General features: G+C 44.0%; 1 protein-coding gene across 5 annotated transcripts in view; it reads left to right on the top strand.

Annotated features, from left to right (window-relative positions):
- Nucleotides 1–27677, top strand: part of map3k19 (mitogen-activated protein kinase kinase kinase 19) — a 150171-nt gene that overhangs the window by 104943 nt on the left and 17551 nt on the right. For all 5 annotated transcript variants that reach the window (XM_038789887.1, XM_038789888.1, XM_038789889.1 and 2 more), the window contains 3 exons: nt 13050–15722; nt 15854–16006; nt 19755–20452. In XM_038789887.1, coding sequence (XP_038645815.1) covers nt 13050–15722; nt 15854–16006; nt 19755–20452 — 3524 coding nt within the window. The remainder of the gene's footprint in view (nt 1–13049; nt 15723–15853; nt 16007–19754; nt 20453–27677) is intronic.

Genomic DNA, 27677 nt, shown 5'->3' with positions numbered 1-27677 from the left:
GCGCTGGGAGCTTGTGGGTGTGGGCGCGTGGAACATGTGTAGCGAACTGGTAGGCGCGGGGGTGTGGGGCGGTAGTGGTGGGGTTTGATCCTGCAGGCACTAGGTTCCGGAGGGATACGGTGTCCTGACGGCTGTCAGGGAACTCTATGAAGGCGTATTGGGGGTTCGAGTGTAGTAGGAGCACTTTTTCCACAAGCGGGTGAGTATTGTGTGCCCTGACGTACTTCCTGAGGAGCACTGGGCCCGGTGTCTTCAACCATGCCGGGTGCGAAACTCCCGTGGTAGTAACCCTGGAAAAGGTAAGAGCCGTTCGTGAGGGGTCTGATTGGTGGCGGTACACAAGAGGGACCTAATAGCGTGGAGCGCGTCTGGGAGGACTTCTTGCCAATGGGAGATCGGGAGATTCCTGGACCGGAGGGTCAGTAGGACGGTCTTCCAGACCGTCGCATTCTCCCTCTCCATCTGCCCGTTCCCCCTGGGGTTATAGCTGGTAGTCCTGCTCGAGGCGATGCCCTTGTCGAGCAGGTACTGACGCAGCTCATCGCTCATGAAGGACGAACCCCAGTCGCTGTGTACATAGCTGGGGAAACCAAACAGGGTGAAGATACTATGTAGGGCCCTGATGACTGTGTGGGAGGTCATGTCGAGGCACGGGATAGCGAAAGGGAATCGGGAGAACTCGTCGATGACATTTAGGGAATACACGTTCCGGTTAGTCGAGGGGAGTAGCCCTTTGAAATTGATGGCGAGGCGTTCAAAGGGCCTAGAAGCCTTGACCAGGTGGGCCCTGTCTGGTCTGTAGAAGTGCGGTTTGCACTCCGCGCAGATCGGGCAATCCCTGGTGACGGCTTTTACCTCCTCGGTGGAGAATGGCAGAGGTCATTGTGGATGGCTTTTAAGTGGTCGCGCTGCGTGCTGGCACACGTGCCGCGGGACAGGGCATCTGGGGGCTTGTTGAGCTTCCCTGGTCGATACATAATATCGTATTTGTAGGTGGAGAGCTTGATCCTCCACCTCAGGCTTTTATCATTTTTAATTTTGCCCCTTTGCGACTTGTCAAACATAAAGGCAACCGATCTTTGGTCGGTGATGAGGGTGAACCTTCTACCTGCGAGGTAGTGCCTCCAGTGATGAATAGCCTCCACAATGGCTTGTGCTTCCTTTTCGACAGAGGAGTGTCGAAGTTCTGAAGCGGAGAGGGTTCGGGAGAAAAATGCGATTGGTCTCCCTGCCTGATTTAATGTGGCTGCAAGAGCTACCTCTGAGGCATCGCTCTCAACCTGGAAAGGGACGGATTCATCCACCGCCCGCATGGCTGCCTTGGCGATGTCCTCCTTGATGCAGTTGAAGGCCTGACGGGCCTCAGCTGACAGGGGAAAAAGTGTGGCCTTAAAGAGTGGGCGGGCTTTGTCCGCATATTGAGGGACCCACCTGGCATAATACGAAAAGAATCCCAGGCACCGTTTGAGGGCCCTGGGACAATGAGGGAGAGGGAGTTCTAAGACTCCGGCATACGGTCCGGGTCGGGGCCCAGGACTCCGTTTTCCACGACATAGCCGAGGATGGCTAGTCTGGTTGTGCGGAAAACGCATTTCTCCTTGTTGTACGTGAGATTAAGCTTCTGGGCCGTCAGGAGAAATCGATTGAGGTTGGCATCGTGGTCCTACTGGTCATAGCCGCAGATGGTGACATTATCCAAGTACGGAAACGTGGCCCGCAGCCCGTACTGGTCCACCATTCGGTCCATTGCTCGTTGGAACACCGAGACCCCATTTGTGACGCCAAAGGGAATCCGGAGGATGTGGAAGAGGCGGCCATCGGCCTCGAAAGCCCTGAAGTTGGCAGTCCTCCGGGCGGATTGGGAGCTGGTGGTATGCAGACTTCAGATCCACCGTGGAGAAAATCCAATACTGGGCTATCTGATTTCACCATGTCTGCAATCCTGGGGAGGGGGTACGCGTCAAGGAGCGTAAACCGATTAATAGTCTGACTATAGACTACGACCATGCGGAATTTTTCCCCGGTCTTGACGACCACCACCTGAGCTCTCCAGGGACTGTTACTGGCCTCTATGATCCCCTCACGTAGGAGCCTCCGGACCTCCGTTCGAATGAACACCCTGTCCTGTAGGCTGTACCGCCTGCTGCGAGTGGCTACGGGTTTACAGTCCGGAGTGAGATTGGCAAAGAGAGGAGGGGGGGATTCGCAGCGTGGCTAGGCTGCAGATAGTGAGTGGGGGTAGAAGTGCACCGAAGCTGAGCGTGAGACTCTTGAGATTGCACTGAAAATCGAGTCCCACTAAGAGTGGGGCGCAGAGTTCGGGCAGGACATATAGTTGAAAATTAGAGTAACTAGCGCCTTGGATCGTTAGAGCCGCGACTGTGCGTCCTTGGATGTGGACAGAGTGGGAACCCGAAGCGAGGGAGATAGTTTGCCGTGCAGGAAAAACAGAGAGCGAACAGCGTCTTACCAGATCTGGGTGTACGAAGCTCTCGGTGCTCCCGGAGTCGAAAAGGCACGGTGTACTGCACCCGTTGATTTGGACCGTCATCATAGAGTTGTGGAGATTTTGCCTCTGCATCCTGTGCGTCGAGTTCCAGTCGATCAGGCTTGAGGACTGATCCCATAGTCGTTCCTTACTGTTTCTAAAGACGATTAAATTGATGAGACCATCAATTCACGCGACGCGTGGTTAGAAGTGAACAGTGGTTTTAATCGTCTTACAGCAGAGCCTGCCTGTGACGAGATGAACTCTTGATGAACTGGCAGGCAGGCTCCGACTGCCAAGCTTTATGCAACCAGTGGGGGGGGGGGGGGGAGGAGTCATGGGCGGAGCCAAGGGTGGAGCCCAGAACAAACTTCCGTACATTCCCAATACACCTCCCCCTAGGGGCAGAGCCACGCAACTGCTAGTGTGCCAAGCTTACAGAGGCATGGTACAACATGTGTGATAACAGTGTGAATTATGCTATTATGATTCACCACAAGGATCACACCGTCATGTGTGGTCAGTGCATTTTTAAACTTATCGTACGGGACTGGGAAATTTCCTTTTAAAATCTCCCTGAGATTTCCATCTTGCTTCTGGGCCTGCACTAAATCTTCAATATTGGTCTGTGAGACCTGAACTGCGTTTACTGGGGCGCTTTCGGAGGTTTCCAAAAATAACCACGCCTGGAAGCTGTTTTAGCTAGTGCGTCAGCTTTTCCAGGTGGGGAAGAACGGTGGTGACTGTGAACTTTTATGATTCCATATTTCCTGTCCTTTGCTTGTTCTAAAATATGTCGGAGTAATGGGGCTGATAGGAGGGGTTTCCCGTCCGCGGAAACAAATCCTCTTGCTTTCCACAGGGGTAGTAATTCTGTAAGGCTGTTGCAGACATAGAGGCTGTCTGAATATATGTCTGCTGGGCTGGGGAACGAATCTGGGTGATCTATATATGCAATGGCTGCCAGTTCTGCCGCCTGCGAGCCTAAGTGTCCTGGTAGCTTTAATGAGATTTCTTCTTGGGCGCATCCCTGCACATCCTCTACATAGATTCTGCATCCTGTTACGAGTTTCCCATCTAATATAGTGGAAGAACCGTCCACATATATTCTCAAGGGTGCGCACGTGTCTGTGTGCTGGGGTCTCTGGAGTGAACTTCCTATCTTCTTGGGAGGTGTTTTAGCTGTTGTGGTGTGGTGAGATAATCTCACATTCATGGGAGGGGGGGGGGGGGCGGGTGCCTGGGTACTGTAGATTGTCGGCTAGGAAAGTGTGGGTTTTAGTCCTTTTAACAGTGATGGGTCCACGTGGCTGCTCTGATCTGGCTTACTGTGCCATCCTTTAGTCGTCCGTCTAATAAAAGTTGTGTGGGGGTGTGTTCCGTGAGGATTGTGATGGGGTTTAGTCCGGTTATATATGAAAAATATTGAACTGCCCAGAAAACTGCGAGCAGGTGCCTTTCACAGGCAGAAAATCCTTGCTCCACAGAACTCTTGATGCGTATGCCACGGGTCTTAACTGTTCGTGCTGTTCCTGGAGGAGCACGGCCGAAAGGGTGCGATCTGTGCTAGCTACCTCTATAGCGTAGAGGGAAAGTGGGTCTGGAACCTGTAGTGCGGGGGCTGCGATTAGTGCGCGTTTTAAAGCATCCACCGCACCCCTATGCTGCGGAAGCCATTCCCAAGGAGCTTTCTTCTTTAGGAGGTCGGAGAGTAGTGCTGCTTTGGTGGCAAAACTGTCTATGTGGTTTCGACAGTAGCCAACCAGTCTTAAAAATGACCGGAGGGCTGAAACATTCTGGGGAAGGGGCAATTTGACAATCGAGTCAAACCTTTTATGCTCGATCTTGCGTTTACCGTGCGTGATAATCGTTCCCAAATATACCACTTTATCTTCCAAAATTTGGGCCTTCTTGGGGTTCACTTTACATCCAATTTGCTGTAGGAGTTCTAGGAGTTCTGACAGAAGCGAGATGTGCTCTGCCTTTGTGTCTGTCTGCAGTAACAGGTCATCTACGTACTGGACCAAACCTTCGGGGCGAGAAAATTTAGATAAACCATTTGCCAGCTGTCGGTGGAAAATGGAGGGGGAGTTGTGGAATCCTTGTGGAAGGCATGTCCACGTGTACTGCTGACCTTTAAAAGTGAAGGCAAATTTGTACTGGCACGCTTTTGCCAATGGAATGGACCAGAATCCATTACTGATGTCCAAAACCGTAAAATATCGTGAATGGAGTCCCTATTTGAGCATGGTCTCTGGACTTGTGGCTACAGTGCGTGCGGCTGCTGGAGTGATTTTGTTAGTCCCAGTCAGTCTCCATGATCCATCGAGTTTTCTTACTGGCCAAATCGGGGCATTATTAGTGGAGGCTACTGATCTAAGTACGCCCTGTTCTAATAAGCTTTCAATCACTTTGGAAATTTCTCCCTCTGCCTCTTGGGGAAATCCATATTGCTTTTGGGGTCTAGGGTCAGGTCCTGTAATCTGAACCTAGCCAGTCATCCTGCCACAGTCATGTTTATGACTTGCAAATGCTGCCCTGTTTTTCTGCAGAACTGCCCTAACCTGTTTGGCTGTGCTAATAGTGGTTGGGTCAAACCAGTATTCGCCGACTGCGCTAATCTTATTGGCATAGTCACCTACTGGGAGCGTTGCGGGGGCTCTTGCTGTCCTTGCCATTTCCCAGACGCATTTGTTCACTGGATCGAATGAAAGGTTGTGAGAGCTCATGAAATCAAATCCCAAAATGTGTTCTGCCGTGTGGGGCAGATCGACTAAAACTAAGGGGTGTTTGGTAGTAATATTGCCAATCTGAATGGATACAGGGGCTGTGATGTGTCTCTGCTGTGAGTGGCCTGTAAAGTCGCTGAGGGTGATGGTGTCTGTAGTGGGCCACGTGTCTTTTTGGAACATGGTGGAGGAATTAATTGTGGTGCAGGACCCTCCTGTGTCCCAAAGAAATTCAACGGGCTGGCCACGTACTTTTGCTGCAACTACCGGTCGGCCGGACTTATCCCAAAGGGTGTCGCAGACCCAAGTTGGGGAGCCCGAACACAGTCAAGTCTGTTCCGTTCATGTCTGCCTGGTCTGAACGGGCGCTAACACTATGAATAGGCTTTCCCTATTCCTATTTAGAGTGCCTGTCTGTTGGGCTCTCTGTGCTTTCTGTGGGGCATTGCACTCTTGTGCAAAGTATCCTGGATATCCGCAGTTGTAACACTCCTGAGAGTTCTGGGATGGGCTGTTTCTACCTTCATTCACCCATGCAGAGTTTTGGTGTGCTTTAATTTCTTGGCTATCTACATCTGCCTGCTCTTCATCAGGTTGCCTAAATGGTGTTTTATTCTGAACGGATTGCTCCCAAGCACAGGACAACCTTTTTAAAACCCATTTTTAGTTGTGTGCCTCATCTGAGGGGTCATAATTCGCGCAAGCTCTCTATCCTGCCTCTGTGGCATGAGAGATCAGGGTTCGGGCCCATTTGGCCGTGTTTTCTGGGGTCAAATGGGCACGGTCTAAGCTTACGAAAACGGCTGTAAAATGGATCCACAGGCGTCCAGCAAACGCTGTGGGGTGTTCTGTTTTCTTCTGCCTGCATTTATTCAGGCCTTCTACGGGTTCACCTCTATTATATCCGATCGCATCTAGGATCGCCGTGTGCATTTCTGCAAGGGTGCCTCCTCCTACATTCTGTGGGTCAGGAAGGGCTGCTACAACGGAAGGGTCCAGGCTTAAAACTGTGATCTTCACAAGCTGACGCTCATCCAGGCCGTACACAGTCGCGTGCTGCTTCACCCTAGCAAAGAATTGGTGGGGGTCTGAGGTGGGGAGCAACAGTGTGATCTTTTCGCACGAGTCCCGTAATTGGGTCACGGTTAAGGGGGTCGTGTAAAGGAATTCGTCGTCTCCATCCGATGCGGCTCTGCGGTGGGTGGTGACTGGATTCATAGGGGTGTGATCTATCTGTTCTGTGGGGGGTTGGGATGCTTTTCTCTTTTAGGGCTTTTCTTGCACACATGTTCCCTGTACATATCTATGCACTGTCTCATTTAGTTGTTGCCAATCAGGGTCGTTTTCTTCATTTAATTGGGATCCAAATGTGCTTTGGAATCAGTTTTGGACTGAAAGCAGAGACTGCAGTTCTGCAATCTGCTTCCGGCACTTTGCATGATCTACTGGGCTTTGTCTCTGCTCCGTGGTGGCAGCATGGAGTGCTCGTAATGCTGCTTTTAAATCGCTGCACTGCTTTTGCAATGCCTCTACCTGTTTCTCTGTCTCTTCTCTTACCAGGACTGCACGTTGTGTGTCCTGGTAGGCCTTGTCGTATTGGGTTTGGAAGCTGCTTAGGTGCGCTAGACAAGACTGGTGTGCCCTCTTGGCATCATCCACCTCTCTGTCCTTCACTGCCAACTCCCTTCTTAATTCTACATTCTCTTTCTCAATGTCACTAACATCGACTTTACTCATTCGATTCCTCTCATCTATCTCTTTGCGGAGCGTCCGAATGACCTCCTCTGTGCCTCACAATTGTGCCAGACATCGGCTTGCGAGCTTTCCCTAAGCTCTTCTTATGGATTTTGGTCAGGTTCTCCCACCAAGTATGTCCTATACTCCCGGGACCTGTTTCCTCATTTGAACAAAATTCGCTCCAAAGGGGCCATCCCTTCCCTTTGAGGTACTTCCTTATCTCTTCTTCCCAAACGGGACACTGTCCTACTCTGCTGATCGCTGCGACCACAAATTCTTGCGGGTTCATAAGGTGTTCCATTGCCTTCATTGGAATTTCTCTATGTCTGTGGGTTCTCTTTAAATTTGGAACAAGTGGTAATAAAGCGGTGCTGCAAACATGGGTACAGCTTTCGCTAATTTCCGGAATACAAACTCCCGACAGTTTTTCGCAACAAAATCTATCAGTTTTACCTTATATCCCTGTTAGTACGCATGCATTAACACACTTCCGAATTCTGGATGATTGATCAGAACTGCTTGAACACTTCTGGTTATTTCTGTTCCCAATTGGATTCTAATTCAAATTTTTGGGTTCTCTCGGAGTGGGGGGGGGGGGGGGGGGGGGGGGGCACTTCTAAGTCGATTCCCGGCGGAGTCGCCAATAAATGTTGCTCAGTGTACTTTACACTTAATTTGCTCTGTTTAATCACCTTGCACTAGAGTCGCCAGGTATCTTTATGATACCACCACAAGGTTCAAGTTCAAGTGCTGATCAATAACTCAATACACCAGTTAGTAAGTTTCAAATCAAAACACATTTATTATACAGTCAATCGCTACTGATGCATAAAACTCTACTTACTAGACTATCTCTAACACTAAAAGGCCTAAGTGTGGGTTTTTGTCCTCTTTACTGTTATGTTCTTTCCCTGTAAGAGAAGGGTCCAACGGGCTGCTCGAAATTGGCTGACTGTGCCATCCTTAAGTCTACCATCAAGTAGGAATTGAATTGGGGTGTGCTCAGTTAAAATGGTGATGGGGTTGAGTCCTGTAATATAGGCGAAGTATTGGGCTGCCCAAAAAACTGCGAGCAGGTGCCTTTCGCAGGCATAAAATCCTTGCTCGACTGGATCAAGTACTCGTGAGGCGTATGCAACGAGGCCTAAACGATCATATCTTTCTTGGAGGAATACGGCCGAAAGGGTTCGGTCGGTGCTTGCAACTTCAATTGCGTTTGGGGCGAGTGGATCTGTGACTTGTAATGCGGGGGCTATGCTGAGGGCTCTTTTTAATGCATCCACGGCATCCATGTGCTGTGGAAGCTATTCCCATGGTGCTTGCTTTTTGAGAAGTTCGGAGAGGGGTGCTGCCTTTGTGGTAAAACTGTCGATCTGATTCCTACAATTGCCAACCAGTCCTAGAAATGACCGGAGGCCTGTGACATTATGGGGCAGGGGTAATTTGACGATCAAGTCGATACGTTTCTGCTCGATCACGCGTTTGCCATGTGTGATCACTGTTCCTAAGTAAATCACTTTTTCCTGAAGAATCTGAGCCTTTTTGGGGTTCACTTTACAGCCAATTTGTTGAAGGAGTCCTAATAATTCATTTAGAAGCAAAATGTGCTCTTTCTTAGTGTCTGTCTGCAGAAGCAAGTCATCTACATATTGGACCAGACAATCGGGTCGGGAAAATTTGGCTAAAGCATTCGCCAGCTGTCGGTGGAAAATGGAGGGGGAGTTGTGGAAGCCTTGTGGAAGGAACATCCATATGTATTGCTGTTCCTGGAAGGTGAAAGCAAATTTATATTGACACGCTTTATCCAATGGAATGGACCAAAAGCCATTGCTAATGTCCAAAACCGAAACAAATTTCGACTGGAGTCCCTGTTTGAGCATGGTCTCAGGACTCGTGGCTATGGTGGGGGCTGCTACTGTGGTTACTTTGTTTAGTGCCCGATAATCAATGGTCAGTTGCCATCATCCATCAGGTTACCTGACAGGCCAAATTGTTACATTGCTCGTTGAGGCTACTGATCGAAGTACGCCTTGGTGAAGCAGACTCTGTATCACCTGAGATTTCTCCCTCTGCTTCTTGGGGAAAACCATACTGCTTTTGGGGTCTGAGGTCAGGACCTGTAATGTTCACTAAGTCAGTGATCTTGCCACAGGCGTGTTCGTGCTGTGCAAATGCTGCTTTGTATCGCTGCAAGACTTCCCTAACTTCTTTCTTCTGACTAATGGCTCTAGGGTCGAACCTGAAGTCTCCTACTGCGCTAATTCTATTTTAATAGTCTCCAAATGTGAGCGTGGCAGGGGCACATACGGCCTTTGCCATTCTCCACATACATTTGTTTACGGGGTGAATGATAGATTGTGGGAGCTCAGTACCTAAAATGTGTTCGTCTGCCTGGGGTAGGTCGACCAGAATTACGGGGTGTTTATTTTAATGTTCCCTATCTGAATCGCTACAGGGGCTGTGATGTGTCCCTGCTGTAAGTGCCCTGTAAAACCACTGAGAGTAATGGTGTCCGTGGTGGGCCACGTGTCTCACTGAAACATTGTGGAGGAATTGTGTCCCAAAGAAATTCCACGGGGTGTCCCCGGACTGTGCCTGCCACTACCGGTCTCCCGAACATGTCCCAAAGGGTGTCGCAGACCCAAGTTGGGGAGTCCGACCACCGTCAATCGGTGCTGTCCATATCTGTGTTATCAGAGCGGGCGCTAATACTATGGATTGGCTTTGCTCTATTCTTATTCAGGGTGCCTGTCTGCTGGTTTCGCTGCTGCTTTTGGGATGCATTGCACTCTTGTGCGTAGTGTCCTAATTGTCCGCAATTATAACATTCTTGGGATTTAGTGGGCTGTTTCTTCTCTCATTTACCCATGCGGGGTTCTAATGTGTCCTAACTGGATGCATGTTAGCATTTGCCTGCTCTTCCTCTGCTTTACCGTAAGTTGATTTTCCCTGCATGGACTGTTCCCAAGTGTGTCAGGGTCTCCCACCAAGTATGCCCTATACTTTCGGGACCTGTTTCATCTCGCACAAAATTCATTCCAAAGGGGCCATCCTTTCCCTTTGAGATATTTTCTAATCTCCTCTTCCCATCGGGACACTGTGACCGTGAACTCTTGGGGGTTCATAAGGCGTTCCATTGCCTTCATTGCCATTTCTATCGCTATCTCTGGGGTTTCTACCAAATTTGGAACAGAGGGTGATAACGTGGTGATGTAAACACGAGTATGGTTTACGCTATTTTCTGGCTTACAGAACTCTCGAAAGTTTTACACAACAAAATCTCTCGGGTTTACCTTATATCCCTGTTAGTACACATACGAATAACGCACTTCCAAATTTTGGTGGTTTGATCAGTATTGGTCTTACGCTTGTGGTTTTTCTTTTTCCAATTGGATTCTAATTCAAATATGGATTCCCTCAGAGTGACTAGGCAACTTCTAGCTTGAGTCCCATCAGATGTTGCCAGTAATGTTGCTGTTTACTTGCTATAAATACAGCAGTCAATATGGTCGCCTTTCCTAATCCTAATTATGTTTACACTTAGAGTCGCCAGTTATCTCTCGATACCGCCACAAGGTTCAATCCCGAAGATCAAAGAGCCAACATACCTGTTAGTTAGCTCAAAGTCAATACTATTTATTTACACACACAGTAATATCTACTCATGCACAAAGTACTACAAACTAAACTATCTCTAACGCTAACGCCTATACTTAACTTCGGGTGCCCACTCAGAGGAACAATGGCCATTGTTCGGATCTGAGGCTGTTGGGTTCGAAGAGGTACAGGAGAACAGCTAAGGTCGTCCATCTGGTAGCGAGCGTTGACCTTGAACTTACTGCTTCTGGTGCAGCTGGTGGAAGGGTCTCTCCACTTTGAGAGCCAATTCCAAGAGAGCGAATCTCTCATGGGCGTACCTTCTTATACCTGGAGGGGCTTAGTGCGCTTTTCGGCGGGCCTTAAACTTGGCGCCAATTAATTGGGCCGCTTCTCGATCACTGTTATCCCTCTTGACCAATAAAGGGGTGGGTGCCCTGATGGCTGGGCATGTCTTAGGTGGCTGTTGGCCTTGCTTTGTCTGTGTCTTTCTGGCGCCGGGATGTCTGCAATAGTATCGGTTACTTGAGTGTCTTTCCTTTGTTCCTGGAGATGGGCCATCAATATGTTATTTGACCTATAGTTTCAATTCCGTCTGGGAGCTGCCTCTCCAATATGCATGCAGGCTCTGTGCCTGCTTGTTTTCCTAAAATTGTCCACAGTTCCCTACATTCTTTGCGAGCATCCATTTTGTATTCAGGAAGTGGCCATCCCAGATGGCTACACCATTTAAAAGCAGTCCTCAAAATTCACACAAGGCTGCTGAGTTACATCTTAGAAGTACAGCTATTCAGTTTTAGTGTACTTCACTCTCCCACCAGATGAAGATACTTGCAGTTATAAATGAGGCCTTTATTACAATGCTATAGACTGGGCTAATAGCATTCCAAGTTGGTATGCCAAAGAGCAGTGCTTCAAGAATTTTACCAACAGATATATTTGGTTACAAGAAATTAGCATATACAAATCATTTTTACTAGTTATCCATGTCCAATCATGATCAATTAGGTTTACATCATGCAACAAACCAATTACAGCAAGTGCTTGTCTATTTAATTATAATATCCAATCAGTATAAAGACACGTACATGCTGTCTTCTAATATTTATCACTGGCACCCCATAATCAAGAATGTGGTTATCGATCACAGGGTCAAGTATAATGTTCTTCATGGAGGTAAGATTTCCCACTGCAATACCAATTCGGTATGATTATGTCTTTCACCCAGACAACTTAATACCTGTACAAAAATGGTGAAAAGATCCTAAATTATTCATTGTCATTCTTGATAATGACCAAATGTGGTTTATATTTTTCCTGGGGCCCCATCACCAGCAAGACGTGTCCTTGGGCAGGCTTCCTGCAGCTAACAACTTTAGCTTAACAACTTGTGTGTAATACAGATGGAGCGTTTTAACCCCGTTAGTCCTTATTGGATAACTAAAGTTTTTGAAATTGATTACAAGATCTAAAACCTATGCTGAAGTAGATATGCTAATTCATTTTGAAAGATTGCATACTGGGAAGCCTCCTTGGCTCAAAACCCACCCTCCCTACAGTCAACCAATACACATCAGAAACTCCATATACTCGAATAAAAGCAAAATACTGTGGAAAATCTGAAGAGATGCTGTCAGATCTGCTGAGTATTTCCAGTACTTCCTACTTTTATTTTCATTTACTCAGTCTGTTAAAGCTTAAATGTAATATCTAGTGGCGAATACAAACCCTGGGAAAAAAAGTAGTGTCCTTTTAGACCAGGGGTGGGCAAACTACGGCCCGCGGGCCGCATGCGGCCCGCCAAAGGTCTTAATGCGGCCCACCAAGATCAAGTCTTTTTTTTTTTTAATTTTAAGGTTAATATGGGGGGGCTGTTGGGTTACTGGTATAGGGTGGATACGTTGACTTGAGTAGGGTGATCATTGCTCGGCACAACATGTGTTTCATGTGAAGTTTCTACTTTAAAATATTAATTAATAAAAATTAATTGTTTTTTTTTTCTTTAAAAACCTTTTATTTTGGCTATTTTAAATATTAATTATTTTACTCAATATACTATGCGGCCCTTTAAAATTGTGAATTTCTGAATGTGGCCCTTGCACGGAAAAGTTTGCCCACCCCTGTTTTAGACCCATACACAATGCCCTGAAACTACTGTACAAGCAGCACCAGCAAGAACAATCTGCAAGGCATTGTAAAAATCATGAGCAATTATCTATGATTTCCCAGGCTTTTAGCATTCCTACTATGATTTATCCATTATTTTCATTGAAGTCTTCCATGACAAAAGCACAGTAATATGCAAAAATACCCTAGCAATTCTTGTACATGTAATTCTATTGGTTAATCTTTTATAATTGAAAATAAAATTAACAAAGTATTGAATATGTGATGCAACCTCTAGCTGCTTTAAATACAAGAAAAGTCAAGGTAAATGGTGACTCTAAACAGGATATGACTTTGGATGAAATCTAAATCTTATACTTTTGCAACTACAGATTTCTTTACCGCAACTGGGCACCAGCAATGTAAGGCCTCCAGTTTCTGTGCGACTTCTTCCAATAGAGGGTAAAAGAGTTACTGATAAACAAAATGAAAGTAATATCTCGGATACCACTGCTATAACATTGCCTTCAAAACGATACCCACATTATTCTTTATTGCCACAAGAATCAATCACAAGGGAAACAAGACTGAATAGACAATCCTTAGCACAAATTCATGGAAATAAACCTTCAAATGAATTCTCTAGTGACAGCGCACTCGATAGCCAAAGGTCCTTGAATTTGGAAGACTGTCTGGAACAAACACACAGCCTTGAATCACAGTGCTTGGATGTACAGCTATTGGAAACACGATTTGACATTGAAAATAATGACAAGTTAAGTTTACCTCTTCCTATGCCTCTCAGTGATTGTGTGAGCTGTGTAGCTGCTAGTATGAAAATTAACAATGGAGAACTCATAAGTCAAGAAATGGCTAAATGTTTGTGTCCAAATGATGTCATTCATGTAATACCTTCAGAAAATAATCCAGAATGCACTTCAGCTGGATCAGATAAAAAACACAATTGCAAAAAACCTGAAATAGTAGGAAGAAACTTAACAAATAAAGCAGTAATTGATGCTGGTTACTGCAAAGGTGACATTGAATTATCGGATGAAACTTTGGACAGCAAGCTGAATTTAGAAACTAGAAAACCCCTTGTTAAAGAAAATACAAGTGCACACATTCTTAATTCTGTAGGTGTGGAAAACACACATTTGCAGAATGCACACAGCATGGAAATATCAGCTAATGAGGTTCTTCCTTGCAGACAGGAGATCAAACCAAATGACAACCTGCTTCAAGGAGAAAAAGCAAGTGAAAGTACAAGTCATAAAGACTCAACTCAAAATTTAACTGACAATTTTCGACAGAGTGTAGCTGTACCAAAACAGATTGTTGGGACAAAATATGCCACTTGTATAAAAGACAAACATGAGGATGTGCACACTGACTTAAAAAGTAATTCTGCCATGCTTGTCACAATGGCAAAACAATCACCTACCAAAGTACACCATTTTTCAAAAAAGACTCCTGTTAAAATGAATACCAGTTATAGCATGTCGTACAATGCCAACCACAGCTTCAATATTTTAGCATGGAAAAAAAAGGAGAAAAAGACAGAAAGAAACAAATCTAGTTTGAAGTTATTACAGTGCCACCCCATTCCAACACAAAGTTGGACAAGGAAAAGCACATTTGTACCATCAACTGCCCATTTACTAAAATATAAAAAAGGTCCATGCCTTCCTTCACTGGTGAATCCTGATCTACACCAAGTTTCATCAAAAGTACAAACAAAAGGACAAGGTGGAATTATGTACCTCTTGAAAAATGGGTCACTTTCTAATGAACAAGATCTTCCACATATCAGCAGAATTTCAAATAGACTTAACAAATCACCAATTCTAAGGGTTACAAGATCACATTCCACAAATGATTTCTCAGCGATAAAGTATAGTGATATGTTTCAAGAAATAAATCCAACTGAGAAAGGCCCAGGAATTTATGAAATGTTTGGCACTCCAGTGTATTCCATCATGCGAAAGTCCACAACATCTGAAATTAATAATCAAGTTATTCATTCTGCCCCACCTAATAGACGATTAGTCTGCAAGAATTCAAAGTCAAATCAAATAATTGTAAAAAATAGTGCAAAGAATACAAAAAAAAATCTGAATTCTAAACTTAAGAAAAACCACACAAATGTGAAAAAAAACATAGATGCATTACAAGATGGAGAGGAAACTCCCCCTTTGTTTACCAGAGGTGAAGGAATTTCTGGCCACAATTGGCACATAAAAACTTCCAAGAACAAGGAGTTGTTCCAGGAATTAAACAAGCAGGAAGATAGTAGTCATCTCTCGGGAGGTGCTGAGTCCCTTCATTCGTTACCAGATTATGAAGCTCACCTAGATAACCAATATTTGTCAACCATTGCTGAAATTTCACTTCAGCAAACTTCAGACAAATCTGACATTTCAGAGGGCGATGAAGGTATTTGTAAGGAATCATCCAGTACTTCTATTAATAGGGATATACGAGATAATACAACTGATCACTGTAACTCCTCAATGATCCCAAAAACTAACAGCACAGATTGTATTGCTGCTGATTTACTTGAGTTCCAAAAGCATCCGAGTAAAAGGCACAATGATGTAGATATGGGTAGAAGAAGTGAATTTGTAGAATGTCAAGGGACAATTGATGTAAGTGAGTCTACAACTGCTTTGTCCAAGAAACCTAACTGGAATATTATACAGGATAAAACAGAATCTGCTACCACATGTACTGGTGAAGACCAAGTTAACGCCAGTTCTCCTATCGTAAAAATTACTTCAAGCCCAGATTTGAATCATACAAGCTTGCCAGTTCAACCACTGATTAACACATGGACAACAGAAAAAGTGTGCCCAGCACCTTGTTTAGAATGTGACAATCAAGACAGTCTTGCAGACGAGTTGCTTAGTTGTCTGGCATCAGCATTGTTGTTAGAAGAAAAAAACACGTGTGCTAACAATATAGAAGTGGCCAAACACATCCTACAAAAGGAAGATGATAGCAAGAACAGTTTGCTTCAAAATGAAAATGGAAAGATGATACCTGTATATGAAAAAAACCTACAGGTAAATTATTTTAAAACATTTACACTGATCTTTAGCTTATGGAATTACAACACTGAATTGTGCTGTGGGAAATGTAGAAAAAGAACAATTCATTAGGAAAGCTCATCAGCATGATTATTTTGTTCCAACAGAGTGCTGAATATACAGTTACAAAACTATTTAAGACTTCAAGCAGGCCGAACAGTTCACTTGGTCACTCCATAAAATCTGAATGTAGCTCCAGTTGTGAAGATGCCATTATATGGACCAAAGGCAATGTGCTTGGCAAAGGAGCCTATGGCACAGTGAGTAACTGTAAATTGCTGTTGACTTCAAAAATCAAATGTTTAGTCAACAAGATCGTAAATTGTAATACTTTGTCTTTATTACAAAAATTGAGTGAATTATAAATTAATAGATGAAGTGAATGGCCAAAACTGAAGCAAATGGATTCAGTGGGAGCAAATTTGAGGTCACCAACTTGATATCTGAGAAAGGATAAAACAGAATAATTCCAAAATGGTGAAAAACTAGAAACAGTGAAAGTCCAAAGAGGCCAGGAGGTCTATGTACATAGATTAAAAAGTCATGAACAGGTACAGAAAATAATCAAGTCCTGGAATAATAATTACTACCAGAGTTATATGAGCAACTCTGGGCATCACACCTTAGGAATGCTATGTTCGCCTGGGGTGGAATTACAGGAGATAATGCATAAAATTAGGGATCTGTTCCCTCAAATCTAGAAAGTTGAAGCATGATTTGATCGAAGTTTAAGATAATGTGAAACAAATTGGGTAGATTGGGATGGAATATTTTAATTATTTGGAAGTTCAGGAACTGGGCGCAAACTCAAAAAGTTAGAGCCAGACCTTTCAGGAGGAAACAGTTCTTTACACAGAGGAAGGTAGATGTTTGACTCTCTCTTCCCCCACAACAATTGATGCAAAATTAATTGTTAATTTAAAACTTAAACGATAGAGTTTTGTTCATCAGGTATTGTGGTAATTTGGGAGTGGTGGTGGGGTGGAGTGGGGAGATTTACAGGGCAGCTAGCTCAGTTGGCTAGATGGTTAGCGTGTGGATCAAATTAATGTGAAGAGCACAGTGTTTGATCCCCTTTCCAGTTGAGACAGTGATAGATCCTCATTACTTGCCATGGTTCAGTAAATAATCAAAAGGACCCACCTTCAGTCAGTGAACTCAAGAAGAAAGGAGTTAATATTATGGTACTTGGATCAAAGGCAGGTATATGACTCCTGTAGGGTTTCTATGGAGTTAGGTCACAAGTCAGCCACTATTTTATTGAATGGCAAAATGGCCTACTCCTATCCCTAAAATCTTCTCATTGTTACAATGGTGTAATTGATATGATTACTATTTTAGGACCGTATCTTTTGGTTTGTAAGAGGGTTATTGTTTGGGAGACTCGTCCTAAATTTCAGGTAAGTGAGAAGGATCATGTGATCTGTTCTGGAGTCTATCTGACTGTAAGCTAGGTGATAATTAGTAAGGATCAAAGGGAAGAGTCAAATTGTGTTTACATTTGGGAACTATAAATTGATTGCTATGTGGTTGTGACTGCAATCAAAAGACTCCAGTCTCCTGAAACCCATGGAGATGGTCCTGGTGTCAAGATTGTATATAGTTGAGCTGACATCTACCCTTTTATTTTTAATTCAAAGGTTGTTGTCGTCAGATTCAACAATTGACATTTCCACTTGTTGAGGGCCAAGGGGTTTCCCATTTTCATGGAGAAGGGGGATGGGAAAACAATTCTTGGGATCAAGATACAGACTTTTCTATAAATCCAGAAATATAAGTCATAGACAGTTGTGATTCTGTAGATGAATGTTATTCAGGCCTGTACCTTAAGTTAGTTTACTACCTTAATGCCTTTAACTTTATCATTCACTATGTAGAATGCCGATAAGAGCTTGCACTCTGTTCGGAAAGAGACTGGAAGACTTGCCTAGCTTGGAACTCGGTGAAAAAATCTACAGTAATCCTTACAGTGAAAGGTAGTCAGTTTAGCCAGGTGCTATAATGCAACTGTGGGAACAGACTGGCAGACAAACCGAATCTGACCAAAGCCAAGACAAAGCAGTATAGAGACCATTAAGAGCCAGGGTGTTCCTGGTTTTTAAATCAGAGCACAAATGCAGTGGGCCAAGTTTGAACTGAGAAGTCCACAATTGAGAGATTTTTGAAAAGTTGGAACATCACTTAGCCAAAAGTTAATAGAAAGTTCCTCATGAAATCTCATACCACAAAGAACAGATGGAACACAGTGAATTCTGAGAACTGTGGTATCCTTAATTTGGTTTGAAAAAGCAAAGCGAATGAACCCTTAAGATCTCAATGTACAAAGGAACTCTTGGGTAGAATTAAGTAGTAAATGTATACTTTTAAATTAAGTTAGTAATGCTTACTTGTCAAGTTTTTAAAAAAACATGTCAAGTTTTTTTAAAAATGCAATGAAGTTTTCGGACTCTACAACCCTTTCAGGCAGTGGGTTCCAGACACCCATATCTCTCCAAGCAAAAAAACATTCATTTTCCTCTCATCTGTCCACCAAAATTAATATTCCTTGGTTATTAACCCCTTCTCTAACAGAAATAGGTCCTTCTATCTCGACCTTCAATATAGCTCAAATAAAATCCCCCCTCAATTTTCTCTGTTCGAAAGAAAAGCCTAGTCTATCTTCCTCACTGCTAAAATTTTCCATTCCTGGCAACTTCCTCAAATTTAATAATAAAAGCAAATTACTGTGAATGCTGGAATCTGAAACCAAAAGAGAAAATGCTGGAAAATCTCAGCAGGTCTGGCAGCATCTGTAAGGAGAGAAAAGAGCTAACGTTGAGTCCAGATGACCCTTGGTCAAAGTACCCATTGACAAAGGGTCATCTAGACTCAAAACGTTAGCTCTTTTCTCTCCAGACCGGCTGAGATTTTCCAGCATTTTCTCTTTTGGTTCCTCATAAATTTGTTTTCTACCCTCTTGTGTGATGACATCCTTCCTGTAACACAATTTTCAGAACTGTACACTACCTGTGGTCCAACTAGTTCTAGCATAACCAGCCTGCTCTTATACTTGAGGCCTGTCAATAAAGTATTTTGATCACTTCATCTACCTGATCTGCAGACATACACTCCAAGGGTCCTTTGTTTCTCAACATGCCTCAGGATTCTTCCATTTTTATGCATTTTCTTTGTCCTCCCAAAATGCATGCCTCACACCTCTCTAGGCTGAATTCCATTTGCCACTTGTCTACCCATCTAACCCATCTTTCGCCCCATCTCCACCTGACCACTTTTTATATAATCTACAAATTTCTTACCCATGTCCCCTACATGTCAAGTCGAAATCATTGATATCCAATATGGACAAAAAACAGAATTGACACAGCAGTGAGCCCTGCAGAATCTCATTGCAAATAACCTGTTACACTGAAACACCCATCACCCATAACATTTTGCTTCTTGCCAGAGTCAATTTTGGATCCATCCTTTCACTTTCACCCCAGGAATTTTTGATTTTCTGCTCAACCTGCCTTATTGGATCTTCTCAAAAGTCTTACAGAAATCCACATAAGACTATCCTCATCAGGCCTCCTTGTTATCTCCTCAAAAATAATTCAACCAATTACAATCAATCAAGACTAGACCTGCCTTTAACAATTCCTTGCTGACTGCCTTTGATGCTTCTCTAAATGAGGATTTATACAGTCCCAATTTTCCCACCACTGAAGCTAGGTTGACTGGTTTGTAATTACTCAGGCTATCGTTTTTGGCATCAAAAATCAAAAATTATTAGGGAAGAAAAATGTAGTACAACCACCCAATCACATTAATTGTATAAATTGTTCCGCTCATTTGAGATACCTACTAGTAACCAAAATGCAGTTTTAATTATTTGTACTTACAGAATAACTTTTAAGAATTTACATAGGATGAAGTTGGTTTTGTGCACAGGCAAATTTATTTCAATTCTGTCCTTGCAAGAGTACATAATAAGTGCTGTGTATTTACCATAATTTTCATTCTGTTTAGGTGTACTGTGGCCTAACCAGTCAAGGTCAATTAATTGCTGTTAAACAGGTTTCTTTGGATGCAACTAATCAGATTGCAGCAGAAAAGGAATATCAAAAATTAGAAGAGGAAATAGAGCTACTTAAAAACCTAAAACATGTCAACATTGTGAGTTTTCTAGGAACAAACCTAGAAGCCAATGTTGTCAGCATTTTCATGGAGTTTGTCCCAGGTGGTTCCATTGCTGGTGTCATCAGTCGATTTGGGCCGTTACCAGAGCCTGTTTTTTGTACATATACTAAACAAATTTTAAAAGGAGTGGACTATTTACATGATAACTGCGTGATTCATAGAGATATAAAAGGAAACAATGTCATGCTTATGCCCAATGGTGTGATTAAACTTATTGACTTTGGATGCGCTAAACGCATGACTTGTGTGAATATGAGTGATACACACAGTGAAATGTTAAAATCAATGCATGGAACGCCTTACTGGATGGCACCTGAAGTCATTAATGAGACTGGACATGGAAAGAAATCTGACATTTGGAGCTTAGGCTGCACGGTGTTTGAAATGGCATCAGGAAAACCACCTTTGGCTCATATGGAAACATTGGCAGCCATGTTTTATATTGGAGCACATCGAGGTCTAATGCCTACCATACCCAAGGAGTTCTCAGAGAATGCAAGAGACTTTGTACATATTTGTCTAACAAGGTAAGTGTATTTTTAAATAATCAATCTCATGGGATGTTACAAAATAGAAGACAATTTATAGATTGAACACTTGTGCCCACCCACTATAGAAATCATCCAATTTTACATGCATAGGGCATAGTACAAAAACAGGCAGTTTGGCCCAACCAATCCATGCTTGTGTTGATGCCCAACTCCAGCCTTATGGGGAAATGATGACACAGTGATATGTCATAGATAAAGTAATCCAGAGGCCCAGCCCAAGACTCTGGGGACATGGGTTCAGATCCCACCACAGCAGATGGTGGAATTTAAATTCAATTAATCCAGATTTTTAATTGCGACCGTGAAATTATCATTAATTGTCGTAAAACCCATCTGGTTCACTAATATCCTTTAGAGAAGGCCTTGTCTGGCTTACATGTGACTCCAAAGTTGACTCTTAATTACCCTCTGAAATAACATAGCAAGCCATTCAGTTCAAAGGCAATTAAGGATGGGCAACAAATGCTGGCTTTGCCAGTGACGCCCACATCCTATGAAAGAATAAAGAAGCCTTCTTCCGTCTTTCCTCACCCAAATGTACCATCTAGCTCCTTCACCCTCATGCTTGGTTGGTTTCCATTTAGCGTCGCAACACCATAAGTATGCAGTGAACTTCCATCCAAACTGATCCCATTGAGACAGAATTTCACCTTGGACTGGCTTCCTCGGGAACTACAACCTGACAATTTTAGCTGTCCAGAGATTCCCTCTGTGCCTTTTCACTTAGTGTGGAGTGATTTCCTCTATGGCCTGTTACTGCATACCCTTTGATGAGACCATCAATTCACGCGACACGTGGTTAGAAGTGAACAGTGGTTTTAATCGTCTTACAACAGAGCCTGCCTGTAACGAGATGAACTCTAGATGAACTGGCAGGCAGGCTCAACAGCAACCTTTATACTTCCGGTTAGGGGGAGGAGCCATGGGCAGAGCCATGGGCAGAGCCCAGTACAAGCTCCTCATCTTCCCCTATGGGTAGAACCGCGCAACTACACATGATGCAGTACAAGGTACAGGTTCAACACATGTTGTACAATACAGTGTGGATTATTAGCGATTATAATTCACCACACCCTTCATTTGCGTGCCTTTCTGCTCTGCACTGCCAGGATATGTCTTGGCATTCTGTCCTGCCATCTAGCAGTAGGGGAAATAGAAGACTTTCAACATAGCAGTCCTCTCGCTTTCCATTAGGGACCTGGCATGGAAGGTGTTGCATGCAGCAGTGCCACTAATCACAGCATAATAATAATATATAATCTAATAATCTTTGTCACAAGTAGGCTTACATTAACACTGCAATTAAGTTACTGTGAAAAGCCCCTAGTCGCCACATTCCGGCACCTATTCGGGTACAGAGAGGGAGAATTCAGAATATCCAATTCGTCTGACCGCAAATCTTTCGGGACTTGTGGGAGAAAACTAGAGCACCCAGAGGAAACACACGCAGACACGCGGAGAACGTGCAGACTCCACACAGTGACCCCAGCCGGGAATCGAACCTGGGACCCTGGAGCTATGAAGCAACAGTGCTACCCACTATGCTACATGCTGCCCCTCATTCATGGGACTCCCAAGCCATATGAGTTTTCAATTTTTGGTCGCACTTCAGCCCATGCTGCTGATCTTTGGTCACCCGGTGTGGAGGGGAAGGACGAGGACCTCCTTATAAGCTTGTTCCTATACCTGACCAAGGTGGCTATTAACAGATCCAGGCCAAGCATGGAGTTGAGAGACCCAACTGTCTGCCCTTTGACCATAGCTACAATCGCTGCCGGGTGGCCCTGGAGATGGAGTATGCAGTATCTGCCTGTTTAAAACAAAAAACAAAAGAACAAAGAAAAGTACAGCACAGGAACAGGCCCTTCGGCCCTCCAAGTCTGCTCCGACCATGTTGCCCGACTAAAGTAAAATCTTCTACACTTCCGGGTTCCATATCCCTCTATTCGGATCCTACTGATGTATTTGTCCATGTGCCCCTTAGACATCACTATCGTCCCTGCTTCCAACACCTCCTCCGGCAGCGAGTTCCAGGCACCCAGTACCCTCTGTGTAAAAACAGCTTGCCTCGTTTATCTCTTCTAAACTTTGCCCCTTTCACCTTAAACCTATGCCCCCTAGTAATTGACCCCTCTGCCCTGGGAAAAAGTTTCTGACTATACACTCTATCAATGCCCGTCATAATATTGTAGATCTCTATCAGGTCGCCCCTCAACCTCCATCGTTCCAGTGAGAACAAACCAAGTTTATTCAACCTCTCCTCATAGCTAATGCCCTCCATACCAGGCAACATCCTGGTAAATCTGTCTGCAGCCTCTCTAAAGCCTCCACATCCTTCTGGTAGTGTGGCGACCAGAATTGAACACTATACTCCAATTGTGGCCTAACTAAGGTTCTATACAGCTGCAACATGACGTATCAATTTTTATACTCAATGCCCCGGCCAATGAAGGCAAGCATGCCGTACGCCTTCTTGACTACCTTCTCCACCTGTGTTGCCCCTTTCAGTGACCTGTGGACCTGTACACCTAGAACTCTCTGACTGTCAATACTCTTGAGGGTTCTACCATTCACTGTGTATTCCCTACCTGTATTAGAGCTTCCAAAATGCATTATCTCACATTTGTCCGGATTAAACTCCGTCGATCATCTCTCCATCCAAGTCTCCAAACAATCTAAATCCTGCTGTATCCTCTGACAGTCCTCATCGCTATCCACAATTCCACCAATCTTTGTGTCGTTGCATTTTCCTCCAAATCATTTATATATACTACAAACAGCAAAGGTCCCTGCACTGATCCCGGTGAAAGACCACTAGTCCCAGCTCTCCAATCAGAAAAGCAGCCTTCCATTGCTACTCTCTGCCTTCTATGACCTAGCCAGTTCTGTATCCAGGCTATCCACAACTCGTGGATAACACAGGGCTGTGGTGCATCACCACCCCCAGGAATTATATTTTTGTTTAGTTAGAGAAGTTTCCTTTGACATTCTGTTTTAGTTACAGTGCCCCTCTCATTTTTGATCTTTGATTTAGTTTATCTTTTCGTTTTCTTAAAGTGTATAATTAAAAAGTTAACTATAATTAATATTTTTCTGTCCGATTTTGTCCTATTTTTCCAAAGTTTTTGTTATACCATATCCGATACAGCATTCAAACACCAAAAAAAGGTTTGATCTCATAGTACTTGCACTAATCGTTTCTAATGTATATGAACATACAAATTCGCAGCAGGAGTAGCCCATTCGGCCCTTTGAGCATGCTCCACCATTCAATAAGTGCATGGCTGATCCGATTGCGATCTCAATGTCACTTTTATGTCTGTCCACAATAACCTTTGATTCCTTTGTTAGATAAGAACCTTTCTATTTCCGCCTTAAAAATATTCAATACCCTGTCCCTACCTAAAGTTCAGCAGACTTGTGATCTGCTAAGGGAAAGAAAAATCTAATCTGTCTGAAATGGGAGACCCCGTGTGTCTCCTAGTTCTGATCTCTCCCACAAGGGGAAACATCCTTTACAGCATTCAGTCTGTCAAGTCCCTTTAGGATCTTGTGTTTCAATATAATAATAATAATCGCTTACTGTCACAAGTAGGCTTCAGTGAAGTTGTTGTGAAAAGCTCCTGGTCGACACTTCCCGGCGCCTGTTCAGGGAGGCCGGTACAGGAATTGAACCCGCGCTGCTGGCCTTGTTCTGCATTACAAGCCAGCTGTTTAGCCCACTGTGCTAAACTAGCCCCTATAAGATCACCTCTCACCCCTCATTCTTCTGAATTCCAATGGATACTGTCCAAACTCTCCCTCATAAGATAAAGCTGTCATCCCAGGATTTGGTCAAATTAACCTTCTCTCAACTGCTTCTAATTATGTCCTTTCTTAAATAAGGAGACCAAAACTGTACACCATATTCTAGATGGTGTCTCACCAACGTCCTGTACAGCTGTAACAAAACATCCCTACTTCTATAATCCATTCCCCTTACAATAGACAACAACATTCCATTTGCCTTCCTAATCACTTAATGTTGCTGTACGTGCATACTAACTGTAATTCATAGACTAGGACACAGATGCCTCTGTACCTTGGAGTTCGACGATTTCTCTCCAATTAAATAATATACTGCTTTTCCATGCTTCCTGCCAAAGTGGACGTCACATTTTACTCCCATCTGCCAAAGCTTTGCCCAATCTATCGATATCCCTTTGCAGACCCTATATGTTCTCTTCACAACTTTATTTCCTGTCTATCACTGTGTCATCAGCAAATTTAGCAAGTATAGATTTGTCCCCTCAACCAAATCATTAATAGAGATTGTAAATATTTGAAGCCCCTGCACTGATCCCTGTGGCATTAGAACATAGAACAGTACAGCACAGAACAGGCCCTTCGGCCCTCGATGTTGTGCCGAACAATGATCACCCTACTTAAACCCACGTAACCCGTATACCCATAAGCCAACAATCCCCCCATTAACCTTACACTACGGGCAATTTAGCATGGCCAATCCACCTAACCCGCACATCTTTGGACTGTGGGAGGAAACCGGAGCACCCGGAGGAAACCCACGCACACACGGGGAGGACGTGCAGACTCCACACAGACAGTGACCCAGCCGAGAATCGAACCTGGGACCCTGGAGCTGTGAAGCATTGATGCTAACCACCATGCTACCGTGAGGCCCACCATTCCACTGGTAACATCTTGACAACCCAAAATGACTCATTTATGCCGACTGTTTCTTGGTATCTAACCAATCCTGCCCATGCTAATATGTTACCCCTACACCACAAGCTCCCATTTTGTGTAGTAAGCTTTGATGTGGCACCTTGACAAATACCTTCTGGAAATTTAAGTGCATGGACCAGAGAGATGAAATCGCTGGGCGTCTGGACAGAAATCTTTGTGTCCTTATTGGCCACAAGTGAGATCCCAGAGCATTGGAGGATAGCCAAGGTTGTACCGTTATTTAAGAAGGGTTGCAAGGATAATCCAAGAAATTATAGGCCAGTGAGCTTGGCGTCAGGGATAGTGAAATTGTTGGAAAAGATTCTCAGAGATAGGATCTATGCACATTTGGAAATGAATGGTCTTCTTAGTGACAGACAGCATGGTTTTGTACGAGGGATGTCATGTCTCATTGATTTGATTGAATTTTTTGAAGAGGTGACAAAAATGATTGATGAGGGAAGGGCTGTGGATGTTGTCTGCATGGATTTTAGTCAAGCATTGATAAGGTCCCTCATGGCAGGCTAGTGCAAAAGATTAGATCACATGGGGTTAAGGGTGAAGTAGCTGGATGGATCCAGAACTGGCTTGGCCATAGAAGACAGAAGGTAGCAGCGCAAGGATGTTTTTCCGAATGGAGGTCTGTAACTAGTGGTGTTCCACAGGGATCAGTTCTGGGACCTCTGCTCTTTGTAATATAAAAATAAATGACTTGGAAGAAAGCCTAGCGGGTCTGATTAGCAAGTTTGCGGATGATACTAAGATTGAGTTGCGGATAGTGAAGAAGATTATCAGATAATTCAAAAGGATATAGATAGGCTGCAAAATTAGGCAGAAAAATGGCAGATGGAGTTTAACCCGGACAAATGAGAGGTGATGCATTTTGGTAGATCCAATCCAGGTCGAAGCTATAAACTAAATGGCAGATCCATCAGGAGCATAGAGACACACAGATCTGGGCATGCAGGTCCACAGATCTTTATGAGTGGCAGCACAGGTGGAAATGGTGGTAAAGAAAGCATATGGCATGCTTGCCTTCATAGGACAGGGTATCGAGAAAAAAGCTTGAAAATTATGTTACAATTTTATAGAACGTTGGTTCGGCCACATTTGGAATACTGTGTCCAATTCTGGTCACCGCACTACCAGAAGGACAAGGAGACTTTGGAGAGAGTACAGAAGAGGTTTACCAGGATGTTGCCTGGTATGGAGGGTATTATCTGTGAGGAGAGATTGAATAAACTGAAGAGACGGAGGCTGAGGGACGACCTGATATGAAATGAAAATGAAAATCGCTTATTGTCACGAGTAGGCTTCAATGAAGTTACTGTGAAAAGCCCCTAGTCGCCACATTCCGGCGCATGTCCGGGGAGGTTGGTACGGGAATTGAACCGTGCTGCTGGCCTGCTTTAAAAGCCAGCGATTTAGCCCAGTGAGCTAAACCAGCCCCTGTAGTGATAGCCACTGATAGAAGTTTATAAAATTATTAGGGGTATAGATAGGGTAAACAGTTGAAGGCTTTTTCCCAGGGCGGAAATGACAATTACAAGGGGGCACAAGTTCAAGGTGCATGGGGGGGGGGGGGGGGGGGGGGGGGTGGGGGAAGGTTCAATGGAGATGTGCGGGGGAAGTTGTATTTTACACAATAGGTGGTGGTGGCCTGGAATGCACTGCCAAGTGAGGTGGCTGAGGCAGATATGATAGCGACATTTAAGACTTATCTGGATAGGCACATGAACAGATGGGGTATAGAAGGATACAGGTGGCTGGTCTAGATAGGACACGTGATTGGCGCAGGCTTGGAGGGTCGAAGGCCTGATCCTGTGCTGTACTGTTCTGGTTTCCCTTTATCCTCATTCCTACTTAATTCCTCAAAGAACTGTAATAAAATAGTCAAACACAAATTTCCTTTCACAAAACAATTTTCATTCTATCTGATTGCATTAAGGTTTTCTAAGTGTCCAGCTATAATTTCCTTAATAGATTCTGGCATTTTCCCCATGACGCATGTTAATCTAACTGGACTATAATTTTTTGTCTTCCTCCTTTCTTGAATAGAGGAACCACGTCACAATTTTCCAATCTGATGGGTTCTTTCCAGAATCTAGAAAATGTTGGAAACTTAAAATTAATACATCAGGTATCTCAGCAGCCACTTATTTTAAGATTCTAGGATGAAGTGCATCAGGACCTGGGGACTTGTCAGCTTTAAATTCTAATAATTTTCCCTGTACCCTTTTCCTGGTGATTGTTATTTAAGTTCATCCCTCCGTTTCGGATTGATTGACAGTTCTTTCTGGGATGTTATTTGCATCCTCTACATGAAGACATATGAAACATATCTGTTTAATTCATCCACCAAATCCTTTTCTTTCATTATTAATTCCCTCAACTCAGTCTCAGAGGACTTATGTTTACTTGAGTTTCTCTTTTCCTTCTTAAATGCCTGCGGAAACTCTTTCCAGCTGTTTTTATA

This window comes from Scyliorhinus canicula, chromosome 2 (genome assembly GCF_902713615.1).
Source record: "Scyliorhinus canicula chromosome 2, sScyCan1.1, whole genome shotgun sequence".
In the NCBI taxonomy this organism is placed as follows: Eukaryota; Metazoa; Chordata; class Chondrichthyes; order Carcharhiniformes; family Scyliorhinidae; genus Scyliorhinus; species Scyliorhinus canicula.
The sequence above is the reverse complement of the archived record's forward strand: the minus strand, read 5'-3'. Positions and strand labels throughout refer to the sequence as shown.